The sequence below is a fragment of the Oncorhynchus clarkii genome, chromosome 30 (genome assembly GCF_045791955.1).
Source record: "Oncorhynchus clarkii lewisi isolate Uvic-CL-2024 chromosome 30, UVic_Ocla_1.0, whole genome shotgun sequence".
Classification (NCBI taxonomy): domain Eukaryota; kingdom Metazoa; phylum Chordata; class Actinopteri; order Salmoniformes; family Salmonidae; genus Oncorhynchus; species Oncorhynchus clarkii.
The window spans coordinates 14,354,043-14,369,595 of record NC_092176.1 but is presented as its reverse complement, the minus strand read 5'-3'; the positions used below and the strand labels follow the sequence as shown (position 1 = coordinate 14,369,595).

At 45.0% G+C, this 15,553-nt stretch overlaps 1 protein-coding gene across 13 annotated transcripts in view; it reads left to right on the top strand.

Moving 5' to 3' along the window:
• LOC139390129 (nuclear receptor corepressor 2-like) overlaps positions 1-15,553 on the top strand; it is a 129,834-nt gene that overhangs the window by 74,316 nt on the left and 39,965 nt on the right. For 6 of the 13 annotated variants that reach the window (XM_071137310.1, XM_071137301.1, XM_071137300.1 and 3 more), the window contains exons 9-16: positions 2,210-2,276; positions 3,316-3,488; positions 3,725-3,821; positions 9,935-10,113; positions 10,830-10,884; positions 11,016-11,114; positions 13,578-13,777; positions 15,255-15,415. In XM_071137310.1, coding sequence (XP_070993411.1) covers positions 2,210-2,276; positions 3,316-3,488; positions 3,725-3,821; positions 9,935-10,113; positions 10,830-10,884; positions 11,016-11,114; positions 13,578-13,777; positions 15,255-15,415 — 1,031 coding nt within the window. The remainder of the gene's footprint in view (positions 1-2,209; positions 2,277-3,315; positions 3,489-3,724; positions 3,822-9,934; positions 10,114-10,829; positions 10,885-11,015; positions 11,115-13,577; positions 13,778-15,254; positions 15,416-15,553) is intronic. The other 7 variants (XM_071137299.1, XM_071137309.1, XM_071137302.1 and 4 more) reach the window with 3 other exon arrangements.

Sequence of the window (15,553 nt, the reverse complement as noted above, 5' to 3'; positions counted from 1 at the left end):
GGTGGGAACCACATATGCAGAAATCATCCGTTCACTATTCTGCGTCTCACAAAGACACGGCGGTTGGAACCAAAAGTCTCACATTTGGAATCATCAGTCCAAAGGACAGATTTTCACCGGTCTAATGTCCATTGCTCGTGTTTCTTGGCCAAAGCAAGTTTCTTCTTCATATTGGTGTGTTTAGTAGTGGTTTCTTTGCAGAAATGTATCCATGAAGGCCTGATTCACACAGTCTCCTCTGAACAGTTGATGTTGAGATGTGTCTGTTACTTGAACTCTGAAGTACTTATTTGGGCTGCAATTTCTGAGCCTGGCGGTCCTCATGAGAGCCAGTTTCATCATAATGCTTGATGGTTTTTGCGACTGCACTTGAAGAAACTTTCAAAGTCCTTGAAATGTCCCATATTGACTGACCTTCATGTCTTCTTTAAGTAATGATGGACTGTTGTTTCTCTTTGCTTGTTTGAGCTGTTCTTGTCATAGTATGGACATGGTCTTTTACCAAATAGGGCTATCTTCTTTAGAGCAGCCCTACCATGTCACAACACAACTGATTCACTCAAAACGCATTAAGAAGGAAAGAAATCCATAAATTAACTTTTAAGAAGGCACACCTGTTAATTGAAATGCATTCCAGGTGACTACCTCATGAAGCTGATTGAGAGAATGCCAAGGGTGTTTATTTTGCAAAGTTTATTTTGATTGAACACTTTTTACTACATGATTCCATATGTTATTTCATAGTTTTTATGTCTTCACTATTATTCGACAGTGTAGAAAATAGAAAAAATAAAGAAAACCCTCGGAATTGAGTAAATTCTAAACTTTTGATTGGTACTGTACGTGTCTGAGTGTGTGGGAGGTGGGAATCAGGGAGTTTTTTTTATATATATATATATATATATGTTTTTTATTTATATATATTTTTTATATAGGAACATGTTTCAATTAAGAGATCACCGTGTCGTCTTAGGGTATCTTTAGACTGCTTCTGTGCTGTTTTCTTCTGCTACACACACACACACACACACACACACACACACACACACACACACACACAGGCATGTAATGTGACTGTGGCATCCAAGCTGGCCGTCTAGTATGGACAAGTACGCCTCCAAACCACCCCAGTTCCCAACTCATTACATTCAGTCTTACATGAAAGGTATTTTGGTTTCCACAACAGCATAAATATCTCTGACTCACAGGTCACATGTTAGTGGTGTTGGCAGAGTGTGGCACGCATGGAAATTTGGTGAAGTCACAGCTCGGAGGTGTGAAGAATAACCTTCCAGCCCCCAGACAGTAGCCATCCCCCTCCAAATTCAAACCACACACACACACACTGCCTGCTTCTCCCCTGTCCACCACTAACATCTTATTACTCAGTATAGAACTCTGCCTGTGTGTGTTTTTGTCCGCCTTGTATTCGACCTAGTATCTCTGCCTGTATTGTGTCTATGCACACGGAGTGATTGTGTGTGTATGAATCAACATTCATATGGGTCTCAGTATGTGTTTATTTGAATGAGTTTAGATGTTTGTTTATATAGAAACACGTGTAGATGGCAGTGTCTTTGTTGTGATGTGGTCACCGTGTCCACTTACAGAATCTTTAGACGGCCTCTGTGCTGTTTTCTGCTTAACATGCGTGCGCGCGCGCTAGTACAGCCTTACTTAATTCCTGCTGTCTGTCTGTCCTTGCCTGTGGCCTGGATCCTAGCTGATGTGACTCACGGTGAATTAGATGGCACGTGACCTTACAACTGACAGGAATAAAAACGTCATCTTTCACCGAAGGCCGAGAGAACGGATGGAGCAGCTGCCTAAGCAGATTACTGCCCTGACCTTTATTTGAAGCACTCTGGCTGGTTCGCCATTCCCGGGCCGGGCCAGACAAACTTTAAAAGTCTGGCTCTTCTTTCTTTCCACCACCCGAAACGATTTGGTGTTTATCGATCTAGGGACCGGAATTGTGTGCCTGTCTGTGTGGGGGTTGTAATAAAGGTCATACCTGGACAGCAGGACGTGTAAGCTACTCTTTACGGGTTAGAAATACATATTTTTATTTTTCTCAAACTGCCAAAAAATGTCATTCAAATCATTCTGTTGATTTTCCTCTGTTTCCTTCTATCAATCTTCTGTCTTACTGTCTCTTTCATTTATCTTTCCTATGTATCCCTCTTTCTCCTTTCTTCACCCTTCACAGAAACCAGGCGATGAGGAAGAAGCTCATTCTTTACTTCAAGAGGAGAAATCATGCTCGTAAGCAGTGGGTGAGTACAGAACCGCTTCTCTGCTGGGACTGCTCTATGACCGATGACTAGATGTTAACTGGGCCAAGGAGCTCCTTGAAGTGTATCCATGATCCACAGACTAAAGGGAAAGGAGCTCTGGGCCCTTGTGCCTGTTCTTTAGTAACACTGTAGCAGTAGCTACTCCTATGAAGTGTTAGACCACAGCTACTACGGCTTTTGAAAAATGAAAGGTAAAAAAACGGAATAAAGGAGATGTCTCGCTGTGATTCAGCTCTCCCAGGACTTTCTTTTTCTCGGTCACATCAAGTCTGCTTCCTGTCTGGTGGTGGTAGATGGTACAGAGATGGTAGATGCTACAGGAGATGCACCACTGCTCGCTCGCTCTGCTTGTGTGTCAGTGATTGAGCAGGACCAAGGCAGTGGGCGGTGCTAAAAATAACCCTGCCATCGTTCGTCCAGGCTCTGATGTCAGAGTTAGGCAGACATCCTCAATCACCCACCCTGACAGAAAATCTTTACCACAAATCAATTACTTTTCCTGTGGAATATATTTCCACAGGGATACATTATGTGTAATAACCATGTTTCACCTCAGAAAAATGACATCCTCAACAATGCAGGAGAATTGGGAATAATTTAATAGTTGCACAGTTACACTAACCCTAAATGTAGAAACCATATCTAAACTTGTAATTTATAGAGAGGCACACCTACCGCCCCATAGTGCTATTTGCCGGCCCAGGGTCATATATCCACCAGTCATGGTGTGTAGTGTAAGTAGAGGTTCCAGGCCAGCTCCAGGCTGGAGAGGGGAGCGCAGGCTGGAAAAGACATGGGCAGCTATTTTAAGAGGCCTCAGAGGGCTGTGTCTCCTCCAGGGTTAATGGTCTGCTTTACAGCCTGCCCTGTCAAGCAGCTGGGAAAACATGGAGCTCTGTTCTGGTCATGACTCAAGGTTAGACTCCGTCCCTGCAGAAGCACAGCACATCATGGCACAAAAAGGGACACTATTTGTATTTTGGAGGAGTTGGTTGTATCAAGTTCTTTCTTCTTTCAGGAACAGAAGTTCTGCCAGCGCTATGACCAGTTGATGGAGGCCTGGGAGAAGAAGGTGGAGCGCATTGAGAACAACCCCCGGCGCCGGGCCAAGGAGAGCAAGGTGCGCGAGTACTACGAGAAACAGTTCCCTGAGATCCGCAAGCAGAGGGAGCTGCAGGAGCGCATGCAGAGGTGAGTCAATGCCTGGGGCCTCCTGCTCCTTCATATACTAGATTGGGAGTCTAGTTTACTGCATTTGTCAAAACATTAGATGGAGTGATTCCAATCAGTTAAAGAGTCTGATTACGTTGAGTTGTTACTTGGTTACAGTATGGAGGGAAGTGTGTGTGAATGATGTCAAGAAGGAGGATATCCGCTCCTGTACATGCAGTGTGTTGACATGTCCTCTGTGTTCCCCCGGTGGGGAGTAGCCGGGTGGGGCAGCGTGGAGGGGGATTGGCCTCGTCTTCAGCCCGCAGTGAACACGAGGTCTCTGAGATCATCGACGGCATATCAGAGCAAGAGGTGAGCTCTTCCAAATCAAATCAAGCATTATTTCTACAGCACATTTCAGACATAGCATGCAACACAATGTGCTTCACAGGAGAAAACAAATAAAATCAATTAAATGGTTTACTGCACAACAAACATAAGAGGATAAAAAACGAAAAAATAACAATAAAAACTGAACGACTAAAAAGCACCCGAAGGAAAAGCAAAGCTTAAAAATAATTATTTTTTATTTTTTAAAGATCTCTTTTAAATATGTCCACAGTTTCGCCCCCACAGCATTGGGGTGCACAATCGTGGATTGATTTAAAAAACAGTTGAAAAATCTTAAAATTAATTCTAAAACTCACAGGCAGCCAGTGCAGAGACTTTAAAGCCGGTGTAATGTGTGCTTCCTGTCGGGTCAGTACCCGTGCTGCAGCATTCTGTATGTTTTGCAATTGACAAATGGCTTTCTTGGGTAGACCAGACAGGAGAGTATTACAGTTATCAGCCCTGCTTGTAATAAAAGCATGTATGAGTCTTTCTGTATCAGCCTGAGGGGGAAACGGACGCACCGTGGCAATGTTCCTCAGGTGGTAATAAGCTGTTTTGGTCACATTCCTAGTGTGGGATTCGAAATTGACTTCAGAATCTAAAATATACCTAGTTTTTTTTTACCTGGTGTTATTGTTATTCCCTGTGAATTAAACATGTGGCCAGATTCTCTTTCTGTGCTTCGGCTCCAACGATACGTACCTCTGTCTTGTCTTGATTAAGCTAGATGAAATTTTGAGCCATCCAAGTATTTAAATCACTAACACAGTCTAATGTATCCGTGGAGCTAAAATCCACTGGTGACACAGATGTAAAGTTGTGTATCATCTGCGTAGCAGTGAAAATCAATGCTGTGCTTTCTGATAACACTGCCAAGGGGTAACGTATATAAACTGAACAGTTCAGGACCCAAAATCGAACCTTGATATGTATTTTCTCTGAGTTATGTTCACCAAGGGTGACAAACTATCGACCGGTTAAATATGTCCTGAACCAATTTAGAACTGGACCGGAGAGGCCAACCCACTGGACCGGAGATTGGCCAAACATTGTTAGGAGCTGAAGAATCTAGAATACTTTTCTTCAGAAGGGGTTTCACCATATCAGTTTTTAGTGCAGGGGGGAGAGTGCCTGTGAACAAGGAGTGATGAACAATACCTTGCGTTTCTTCAGATATGCGTTAAAAACTGTTTTGAAGGTGGTGGGGATAGGATCGAGAAGGCAGGCAGAAGTCTTAAGTTGTGATATCACTTTCCTGTGCACATCTGTGTCAACCAGGGAAAATAAATCCATAGTGCCTTTGCGTGGTAGGCTAGGGCACATATCAAACTTCTCATCAGGTCTTGCTTGACTGATACCCAACCTAACTTTGATCTTATATCTGAAATATTCCGCAAAGGAAAGTTCACAGGTTTGCGAGGGTAGGATTTATCAGGCCGTCAATGGTCGAGAAGAGCGCTCTCTAATTATTCTGATTATTAGTGGTCAAGTTAGAAAAATTTGCCCGTCTGGCATTTCCAATTGCCTTGTTATATATGCCAAGTGTCTCTCTCAGAATATCTTAATGGACCTGCAACTTTGACTTCCTCCACTCCCGACTATGCCTTTCTGCAATTTATCTTCAATCGATTAGTTTCCTCACTCATCCAAGGGCCTCTACATTTGGATGTGGCCTTTTTCAACTTCACTGGAGCTATGGCATCAATGGTTGCCCTGAATTTGCTATTAAAGTTATCAACTAAATCGTCACGAGGAAGTCAGGATAGGTGACAGAGTATTGTTCAGACACAATAAAATCTGTAGCAACTTCAGAGGTAAGATAGTGTTTCTTAATCATATGTTCAGCATTACCCTGTGCTATGGGCAACAAGGTAATAAAAAATCCACAGTGGTGATCAGATAAAGCAATTTCAACTATAGAGGATATGTCAATAGAAACCCTCTTGGTAATAACCAGGTCCAGAGTATGGCTGCGGTTATGGGTAGGCCCAGTATCATGTTGGATAAAGTCCATAGAGCTCAAAAGATTCATTAATTCAATGGTCTTGGAGTCGGTCTCTTTGTCAACATGAATATTAAAATCGCCCAACACCAATGATTTTGTCATAGTTCTCAAGGACCATAGACAAAAGCTCTTACACTACTTCACCTCCCTCTTTTTTCCTGTCATTCCCCATATCTCTCCCTCTTTTAGTGCCCTTTCTCTCACTCATGAATATACAGTGTTCTTGTCATGCCTGTTGCTTGACCCTCTCAATCACCAATTTCTTTGTCACGTGAGGCTGAATGACACAGTTACTGTAGCTGCGTAACACTTATAACCAGTTCAGGAAGCATGTGATGTGGCCTTTTTAGTATCATGGCCCGGAGAAGATGGCTGATATTTTACACGCTCCTGACCAAATGTGTTTTTCTTTTTTTTTTTTTTTCTTTTTTTCTTTGATGCGTCGTTGGTAACTTTTTAAAAATGTTGTAACTTATTCTGTGCATAATGTTGCTGCCTCCGTCTCTTATGACCGAAAATAACTTCTGGACATCAGAACAGCGATTACTCGCCACGAACTGGCAGAATCCCCCCCCCTTTAATTAGCCCGACGTGAAGGACATACTGCTTTCCCGGGAACTGGCCCAAATCCCCGTTATTTGCGTGAAGAGAAGACAGAGAAAAAGAGGACGGAGGCCGGGCTGCCTTCTGAGAATTCGTAGGCGATCGTATAAACAATTCGTAGGCGATCGAATAAACCCCCACTGCCTTCCGCTCTACTAGCTAACATGCAATCATTGGAAAATTGAATTGGCTACCTAAGAGGAAGATTAAACTACCAACGGAACAGTAACAACTGTAATATCTTATGCTTCACGGAGTTGTGGCTGAACAATGATATTATCAACATTCAACTGGCTGGTTATACACTGTATCGGCAGGATAGAACATCGGCGTCTGGTAAGACAAGGGGGGGGTGGACTGTATATTTGTAAACAACAGCTGGTGCACGATATCTAAGGAAGTCTCGAGGTTTTGCTCGTCTGAGGTACCTGAGTATCTCATGATAAGCTGTAGACCACACTATCTACCTAGAGAGTTTTCATCTGTATTTTTCGCAGCTGTCTACATACCACCACAGACCTATGCTGGCACTAAGACCGCACTCAATGAGCTGTATAGCGCCATAAGCAAACAGGAAAACGTTCATCCAGAGGCCGCGCTCCTAGTGTCTGGGGACTTTAATGCAGGGAAACCTACATCCATTCTACCAAATTTCTATCAGCATGTTAAATGTGCAACCAGAGGGGAAAAACTCTAGACCACCTTTACTCCACACACAGAGACGCGTATAAAGCTCGCCCTCACCCTCCATTTGGCAACTCTGACCATACTTCTATCCTCCTGATTCCTGCTTACAAGCTACATTTAAAATCGGTCAATAAAAAAGTGGTCTGATGAAGCAGATGCTAAGCTACAGGGCTGTTTTGCTAGCACAGTCTGGAATATGGCTTTGAGGAGTAGTGGTAAGGGTAGGTAACACATCCGCCATGCTGACCCTCAACACAGGGACCCCTCAGGGGTGCGTGCTCAGTCCCCTCCTTGTACTCCCTGTTCACTCATGACTGCACGGCCAGGCACGACTCCAACACCATCATTGTTTGCCGATGACACAACAATGGTAGGCCTGATCACTGACAATGACGAGACGGCCTATAGGGAGGAGGTCAGACACCTGACCGTGTGGTGCCAGGACAACAACCTCTCTCTCCCTCAACGTGATCAAGACAAAGGAGATGATTGTGGACTACAGGAAAAAGAGGACCGACCATACCCCCATTCTCATCGACGGGGCTGCAGTGGAGCAGGTTGAGAGCTTCAAGTTCCTTGGTGTCCACATCACCAACAAACTAACATGATCCAAGCACAGATGGTAGTGCGTATGGCCCAGTACATCACTTGCCATCTAGGACCTCTATACCAGGCAGTGTCAGAGGAATGCCCTAAAAATTGTCAAACTCCAGCCACCCTAGTCATAGACTGTTCTCTCTGCTGTAGGACTGCAAGCGGTACCGGAGCGCCAAGTCTAGGTCCAAGAGGCTTCTAAACAGCTTCTACCCCCAAACCATAAGACTCCTGAACACCTAATCAAATATCTACCCAGTCTATTTGCATTGCCCCCCCCCCCCCTTTCTATGCTGCTGCTACTCTCTGTTATCATCTACGTGTAGTCACTTCAATAACTACCTACATGTACATATTACCTCAATTACCTCGACTAACCAGTTCCCCTGCACATTGACTTGACACTTTTATTTCTTATTCTTATTCATTTAAAAAAAAAAATGCATTGTTGCTTAGGGGCTTGTAAGTAAGCGTTTCACTGTAAGGTCTACCTGTTGTATTCGGCGCATGTGACTAATACAATTGAACTTGATTTTTGATGTGTGATCCAGACAGATTCAGTGCCTTCAGAAAGAATTCACAACCCTTGACTTTTTACACATTTTGTTGTTACAGCCCAAATTTAAAGTTGATTAAATTGAGATTTTTGTGGCGCTGGCCTAGACACAATATCCCATAATGTCAGTGGGATAATGTATTTTTCGATTTTTATTTTTTACAAATTGCTAAAATGTCTTATCCCTTTGAGAATGGTGAAGTTATTCATTTTGCTTTAGATGGTGTATCAATACATCCAGTCACTACAAAGTCACAGGCGTCCTTCCGAACTCAGTTGCCGGGGAGGATGGAAACCGCTAAAGGATTTTACCGTGAGGCCAACTGGGACTTTAAAACAGTTAGAGTTCAATGGCTGTGATAGGAGAAACCTGAGGATGGATCAACAACATTTTAGTTACTCCACAATACTAACATAAATGACGGAAGCCTTTACAGAATAAAACATATTTCAAAACATGCATCCTGTTTGCAATAAGACACTAAAGTAAAGCTGCAAAAAATGTTACAAAGAAGTTAACTTTGTCCTGAATCCAAATCGTTATGTTTGAGACAAATCCAACACATCACTGAGTACCACTCTTCATAATTTCAAGCATGGTGGTGGCTGCATCATGTTATGTAGATTCTTGCCATCAGCAAGACTGGGGAGTTTTTTTTAGGATACAAATAAATGGAATAGAGCTAAGCATAGGCAAAATCCTAGAAGAAAACCTGGTTCAGTCACTGGGAGACATTCACCTTTTAGCAGTACAATAACCTAAAACACAAGGCCAAATATACAATCCAGATGGGCAAAGCTCTTTGACACTTACCCAGAAAGACTTGCCTAAGGTGAAACTAACAAGTATTGACTCAGGGGTGTAAATACTCATGGGATATATTTCTGTATTTCATTTTCAAAAAAACATGTTTTCAGTTTATCATTATAGGGTAATGTGTGTAGATGAGTCAGAAGAATTCTGAATTCAGGCTGTAACAAAACAAAATGTGGATTAAGTCAAGGGGTATGAATACTTGCTGAAGACGGTGTAGATGCGCACACACACCACACACACAGAGTAAAGAGACTCTAGCTCTGCCACTTGCACAACCAATGAGTTTGAACTCTGCACAGTGGTTAGAGATGTCACTTCCTCTCTACCCCAGTCACCCTCATTCCTCCATCCCCTCTGAAAGGCATGCTGAGGATGAAAGGGGGAGAGATGTCAGCCACAGGTTCCCTGCTGTGAGTGTTCCACAGGACAAGCAGAGCTGGCTTGTGAATTACAGGGCTAGTCATCACACTGAGTACAGTACAGAGGCAGTATTTATCTGTAAGTTCAGCCCAGGCCTGGATAAGCACTGACTGCTCACCCTGGGCATGCGGCATCGCCGTCTTCCCCTCCTCCTCCCTGACCTCAAACTTCCTCTAAATCTCATGACCTCTTACACACTTAACACAACACGACTGTTGTGCCTGTGTCACCACCGTTACCTCTGTGTGCTGTGTTTATCTCAGCCTCCTGTATTTGGAAAGCTCTGCTTTGGTGTACACTAACAGCCTACTCACCCCAAGACATTTTGTCTGTTTGTCTGATTGTGTGTGTGTGTGTGTGTGTGTGTGTGTATTTACACGTGTGTGTGTGCGGGTGCGTGTTTGTGTCAGAACACCGAGAAGCAAATGCGTCAGCTGGCGGTCATCCCTCCCATGCTATTTGACGCAGAGCAGCAACGTATCAAGTTCATCAACATGAACGGCCTGATGGACGACCCCATGAAGGTGTACAAGGACCGGCAGGTCATGAACATGTGGAGCGAGCAGGAGAAGGACACCTTCCGTGAGAAGTAAGTCACTCACTCAGATGTAGAAATACACTTCATAGAATGGCAGAACTGTGTGCTGTGCAGTAGTAGACAAAGGGTTGTTTTGTGTTTCTGAGAGCAGTGAGAAGTGGCATGCATGGTGGTTTGGTCAGACTGAGATTTGGAATAGAAATGTCTGTGACCTATCCAAAGGTCCGGGAGTTGTTGAGGAAGTGAATCTTCCCTCTTTGTGAGAAATGAGAGGATATATCAACCAGCCAAACGTAAACCACAAACGGAGATCAGAGACTGTGAATGCTGCCCCGGTGCAGAGAGAGAGAGAGATGTGGATGTGATGCCTGCTGCTGCAGACTGCACAGTGAAGTGTCTTACCCTCTCAGCCTCAACACTCAGTAAGAGAGAGCTGGGAGAGATGTAAGCAATGCTCAGTACTGGCTATGTTTTCCTATTGGGATATAAAGTAATGTCAGGTAGGATACACTGATAGTAGTATGGTGAAGGAGCTGGAGGTTAGTGTGGATGAGAGCATGCTATAGATGAATAATAGAGAGTGAAATATCTCTGGAGAGATGGATGTGTGACTGAAGTCATCGCTGATGGGAGCGTCTTCTCCCATCAGGCAAACTACACATACGTCATTCTCCACAATTTACCTGCATATCACAAGGCAGAGTGCCTGTAGATAATTCATTTGATAGAAAGTGTTGAGTATGTATCTGTCTGCTTTGTGCTCACAGGTTCATCCAGCACCCAAAAAACTTTGGCCTGATTGCTTCTTTCCTGGAGAGAAAGGTACATTTGGGAAGATCCCCCCCCCCCCCCAATCCATGCACAATGGTAGACCCCAAATTTTGACATCTGAGTAGTCTTGTATTGTCATCCTGCTTGGGAGATGAGGTCCTAGTAATGTTGTTTTGTTTCAGACGGTGGCAGAGAGTGTCCTCTTCTACTACCTGACCAAAAAGAACGAGAACTACAAGAACATTGTGCGCAGGAACTATCGGCGCCGTGGCAGGAGCCAGGTACTGTACCTAGAACCTTACGGAACCTAATCAAACCACTTCAGGTATTCTCAAGGTGAAAGACGGTTGTCAGTTGAACACTGGGTTATGGGGCCTCCCGAGTGGCGCTGCGGTCGAAGGTGGCGATGCCTCACTCCATTGTGCATGGAGTGAGACGTCACTACAGACCCGGGTTCAATCCCAGTCTGTGTCCCAACCGGTCGTGACTGGGAGTCCCATAGGGCGGCGCACAATTGGCCGAATGTCGTCCTGGTTAGGGGAGGGTTTGGCCAGGGGGAGCTTTACTTGGCTCATTGCGCTCTAGCAACTCCTTGTGGCAGGCCGGGTGCCAGCAGGCTCACGCTCGTCAGTTGAACAGTGTTTCCTCCGACACATTGATGCGGCTGGCTTCCGGGTTAAGCGGGTGGGTGTTAAAGAGTGTGGTTTGGCGGGTTGTGTTTTGGAGGACGCATGACTCGACCTTCGCCTCTCCCGAGGCCGATGGGGGAGTTGCAGCGATGAGACAAGATCATAATTGGATCGCAATTGGATATTACGAAATAATAGAAAATATAAGAAGACTGGGTTGAGTACCATTTGCATGGAGAGGTAAAACAGCCATGGGGCTCTGTGAGTAGTGGGATCAGTAGAGGATAGGTCGTCATGCAAGCAGCACACCAATCATGTTGGCCCACTGTGCACCTTAGCAATTACTCATGCTACACACACACAGACACACATTCATGCTACACACACACATCACAATTGCTGCTACCAGACTCGTATTATACTAATCAGTTTATACACTTGCCCCCATCCCCATATTCCCCAATACAAGTGTAAATGTTGGACTATAAATTGTGCCTTCCTGTATTATACTTATGCTAAAATCATTATTCTATTCTACTGAGCCATTTACTTTACTTGATCTTGTCGAGAAGGAACCTGCAAGTAAGCCGTTAGTTGGACGATGTATACCATGTGGATTCCGTACAGACGACTAATATAACTTGAACTTGAATGTGACACCTGCCGTTGTGCCCCCGCCCTTCGTGTCAGCACTAATGTGTCTATCCACGTGACTTTTATTTAACAGCTTGTTTTCATTGCTAATGATCTCCCAGCTATCACTTAGGCCCAGACCAGGTGTTAGGCAGTTAAACTCCAGCATCGTTGCAGTGTGTGCGGTGCAGTGTGGTGGGCGCTAATGAAATGGTCCATTAATTAGCCAGTGACCTTTCCTGTGGGCGTCAGCCGGTTGGCAGTGTCTCTTCCTAAACTCTCCCAGAGACACCTCAGATTATTACCTAGCTAGCCAACGCTCAGCTCAGTGCACAAACACCACGGGCTCCTAACGCTAATAACACAGGGAGAGAAAGGGAGGCACAGGAGCGTGTGAGAGGGGAGAGGTACAGAAGGGGAGAGAGGGAGTCAGCGAGTGAGAGATTTGTAGAAGGAGATGGGGGGGGGGGGGGAGCAGAGAATCGTCTCCACAGGATAACGTTAGTGAGTACAAGAGAGGAGGGAGCACACGACAATACGTACTAATAACAACACAAAAGCTAATGAACGCCCAGCCTTATTGAGTCTGTCCTCTTCTGTTGTAAAGCAGACCATAGATAACAGGCTGCCTGAGTCTGACTCATTTAAGACTCCTGTAAATGGCTGTGTTTTTGGTTTTTCGATCTGTTTTAGGTGCATGACACCGAGCTAAGAGAGAACAAATGGAGATCGTGATAGTCTATGGAGATGATTAGGCTGCTGTTTATAGTCTCCAGGTCCTAAGAGAGAGACAAAACTCTGACCATGTTCATCCACTAGTGGGTCACTCAGTGCTGTTATTGAGTTATGGCTTTTTATTTGTTGTTTTTTGCGTTGCGTTCATCTTTGAGAGGGGAAACATTAAATCTGGTGACATGGTTCAAATGGAGTTATGCTATCTCTGTGAGAATGGTCCATTTTGATGTAGCCTGCTCTGTCTTTTTGTGTTTCCTTGTCCAGAGCTGGATGTAATGCCTCTGTTATTAGAGTAGACATGAGCGGGATTGAATAGGCTTCAGCTAGAAATCCATTTACTTAGTGCTTTCATTAACCCATTAACACACAGCACACCTCCTATATACTTCGGGAACTGTGCTTTCCAATGCTTGAATAAGTGTAGTTACCACCAGTTATACCAGTGTTAGTGGCTAGACTTTGGCAGTCTGCAGCATTTCTTTCATGATATGAACCCTCACCCTGAGCCCAGACAGGAAGTGGAAGAGGAAGTGGTGCTGGGCGCCAGATGAAGGCATATGGGCTGTTTTTGTGGTGTATGTACTGGCATGCATGGCAGAATGACCTCAACACTACTACATGGCTCATGTATCTGTTTGTGTGTTTCTATATAGGTTCTTATGCATGTTTTACATGTGCTTACATATTTGTGAGTCACCAGGGATCATGTTTGTGACAAGTGTGTTGCCTTGTATTCCACCCCAACAGCATGGCCAGCAGCAGCAACAACAACTGCAGGTGAACCGCAGCAGCCAGGAGGAGAAGGAGAAGGAGAAGGAGAAGGAGAAGGAGAAGGAGGAGAAGGAGAAGGAGAAGGAGAAGGAGAAGGAGAAGGAGAAAGAGAAAGAGAAGGAGGGAGAGAAGGATGAGGAGAAGACGGAGGGGGAAGACAAGGAGGATGTAATGAAGTGAGTCTGCTTGCATTCGGTCTCGCTCTAAATTTAGGGGTGTCAAACGTATTTTTCCCCGGGGGCCGCATCCGGTCTTCAACGAGGTCTGAAGGGCCACACAGAAAATGTGTTATATTTACTTGCTGTCGAAATTAGCAGAAAATAGTTCTCCGTCCATCGTTTTGAAAATGTTCGATGCTTCCTGACTGTCTAGCTTTCATTTCGGTGACTATTAGCGAGCTGGACACAGTCAAGAAACTGTATAAATGTAGGGCCATTATCATTTCTACACCGTTTAGATGTGGTTTTAGTCATTTTAAAGTATATTCAGTTCACACCCCTGCACTAAATCACGTCTGAATTGGTCCAGGTCAGTTCATTGGAAATGGAGTGGGAGTTAGATCTGCCCTGACTAGATCTGGAAAGGTAATCATCAGATGGAGCTTTTTTCACCCCTGACTAGTTACTCTTCCACCTTCAGCCAGAATTTCCATCCAGTGAAAAATCTGTATTTTCCCCCTTTACAAAACTGCTGTTTTCCTGTTTTTCTTCTCACACTCCCAAGAGGCCACTAAAAGTCACATTTGTAACATTCCTTCCTTAATTTCTTTCTTTTTCCGATGGGGGTTAAAGTGGCTTGGCTGAAACACCATTACCGTACTGTCTGTTGCTACAATAATCCAGCTCGTCTCCTGAGCTTGGAGTGTGCTGTGCGTGACCCTGCCCTGGCATCTTCCTGGGCACGGTGCCAGCGTGAAGGAGAGGAGGATGGGAGAATCAGTGGATGCCTCTGAACACTGCAATCTGTGTGAGCAGAGTAGCGGAACAGATGGAGAGCTCACTCACTGCAGTGTGTTGTCCTCATGTTGACTCACATATTTCACAGGGAAGAACATTGAAGGATGGAATTCTATAATCATGTCCAATCTTCTAGCGTAGCTAAGCCCCCCAGCTCTCTGAATGGAGTCACGGTTGGATAGGTTGTTGTTCAGTGCTACTGATTGAAAGAACATTGAACAGGTGTTTCCCTCCCTGACTGAGTGTTGTTGATCATGATTAAGCATCTGCAGTGCTTCCAGTACCTGGGCTGAGGAGTCCCTGACTCCCACAACACCCTGGTTGGCACAGCTGGCACTTCTATATTTAGTGAGCCAGGCAGCAGAGCAGGTCGCCTCTAGAAGATAAATGATGCAGGACAAGGGGAAGATGAATTGAAGAACAGTGGCTACAAAATCACTGGCCTGTCATTACGCTGACAGGATATATTGCCTTGCTTGCAAAACTTAAAACGACGCTCTCCTAAGCCTCGAGTCATTTGTGTGTGCGTGTGTGTGTGTGCGCGCGCGCATTTTTTTTACCCAGACAAACCTCTGCACTTTTTATCAGGTTTTAAGTTAACAAACTCAACAGTACACATGTGCTGTACAGGCCAGGCAGTGAGGAAGAGGGTGATGAAGGTGGTGTGACTGACTGACTGACACTCTTCCCCCTGCAGGGACGACACCTCCGGCGAGGACGGGGAGGACAAAGAGCCCACGGTGGCTTTCAAGGGTCGACGCACGGCCAACAGCCAGGGCCGGCGCAAGGGCCGCGTCACCCGCTCCATGACCAGTGAGGTGGAGGAGACCGCCACTCCACCGCTCGGCAGCGAACTCGGTACGTCTCACTCTACTACTATCGTCTAGACTGCTGCCTGATGTCTTTTACGGAGTGTTCATGGTCTTTAACACACGCTGCTGTTTTCACCTGAGACGCGTTTCAGCACTGTGCTGATGTTAGCTACACACCTCATTA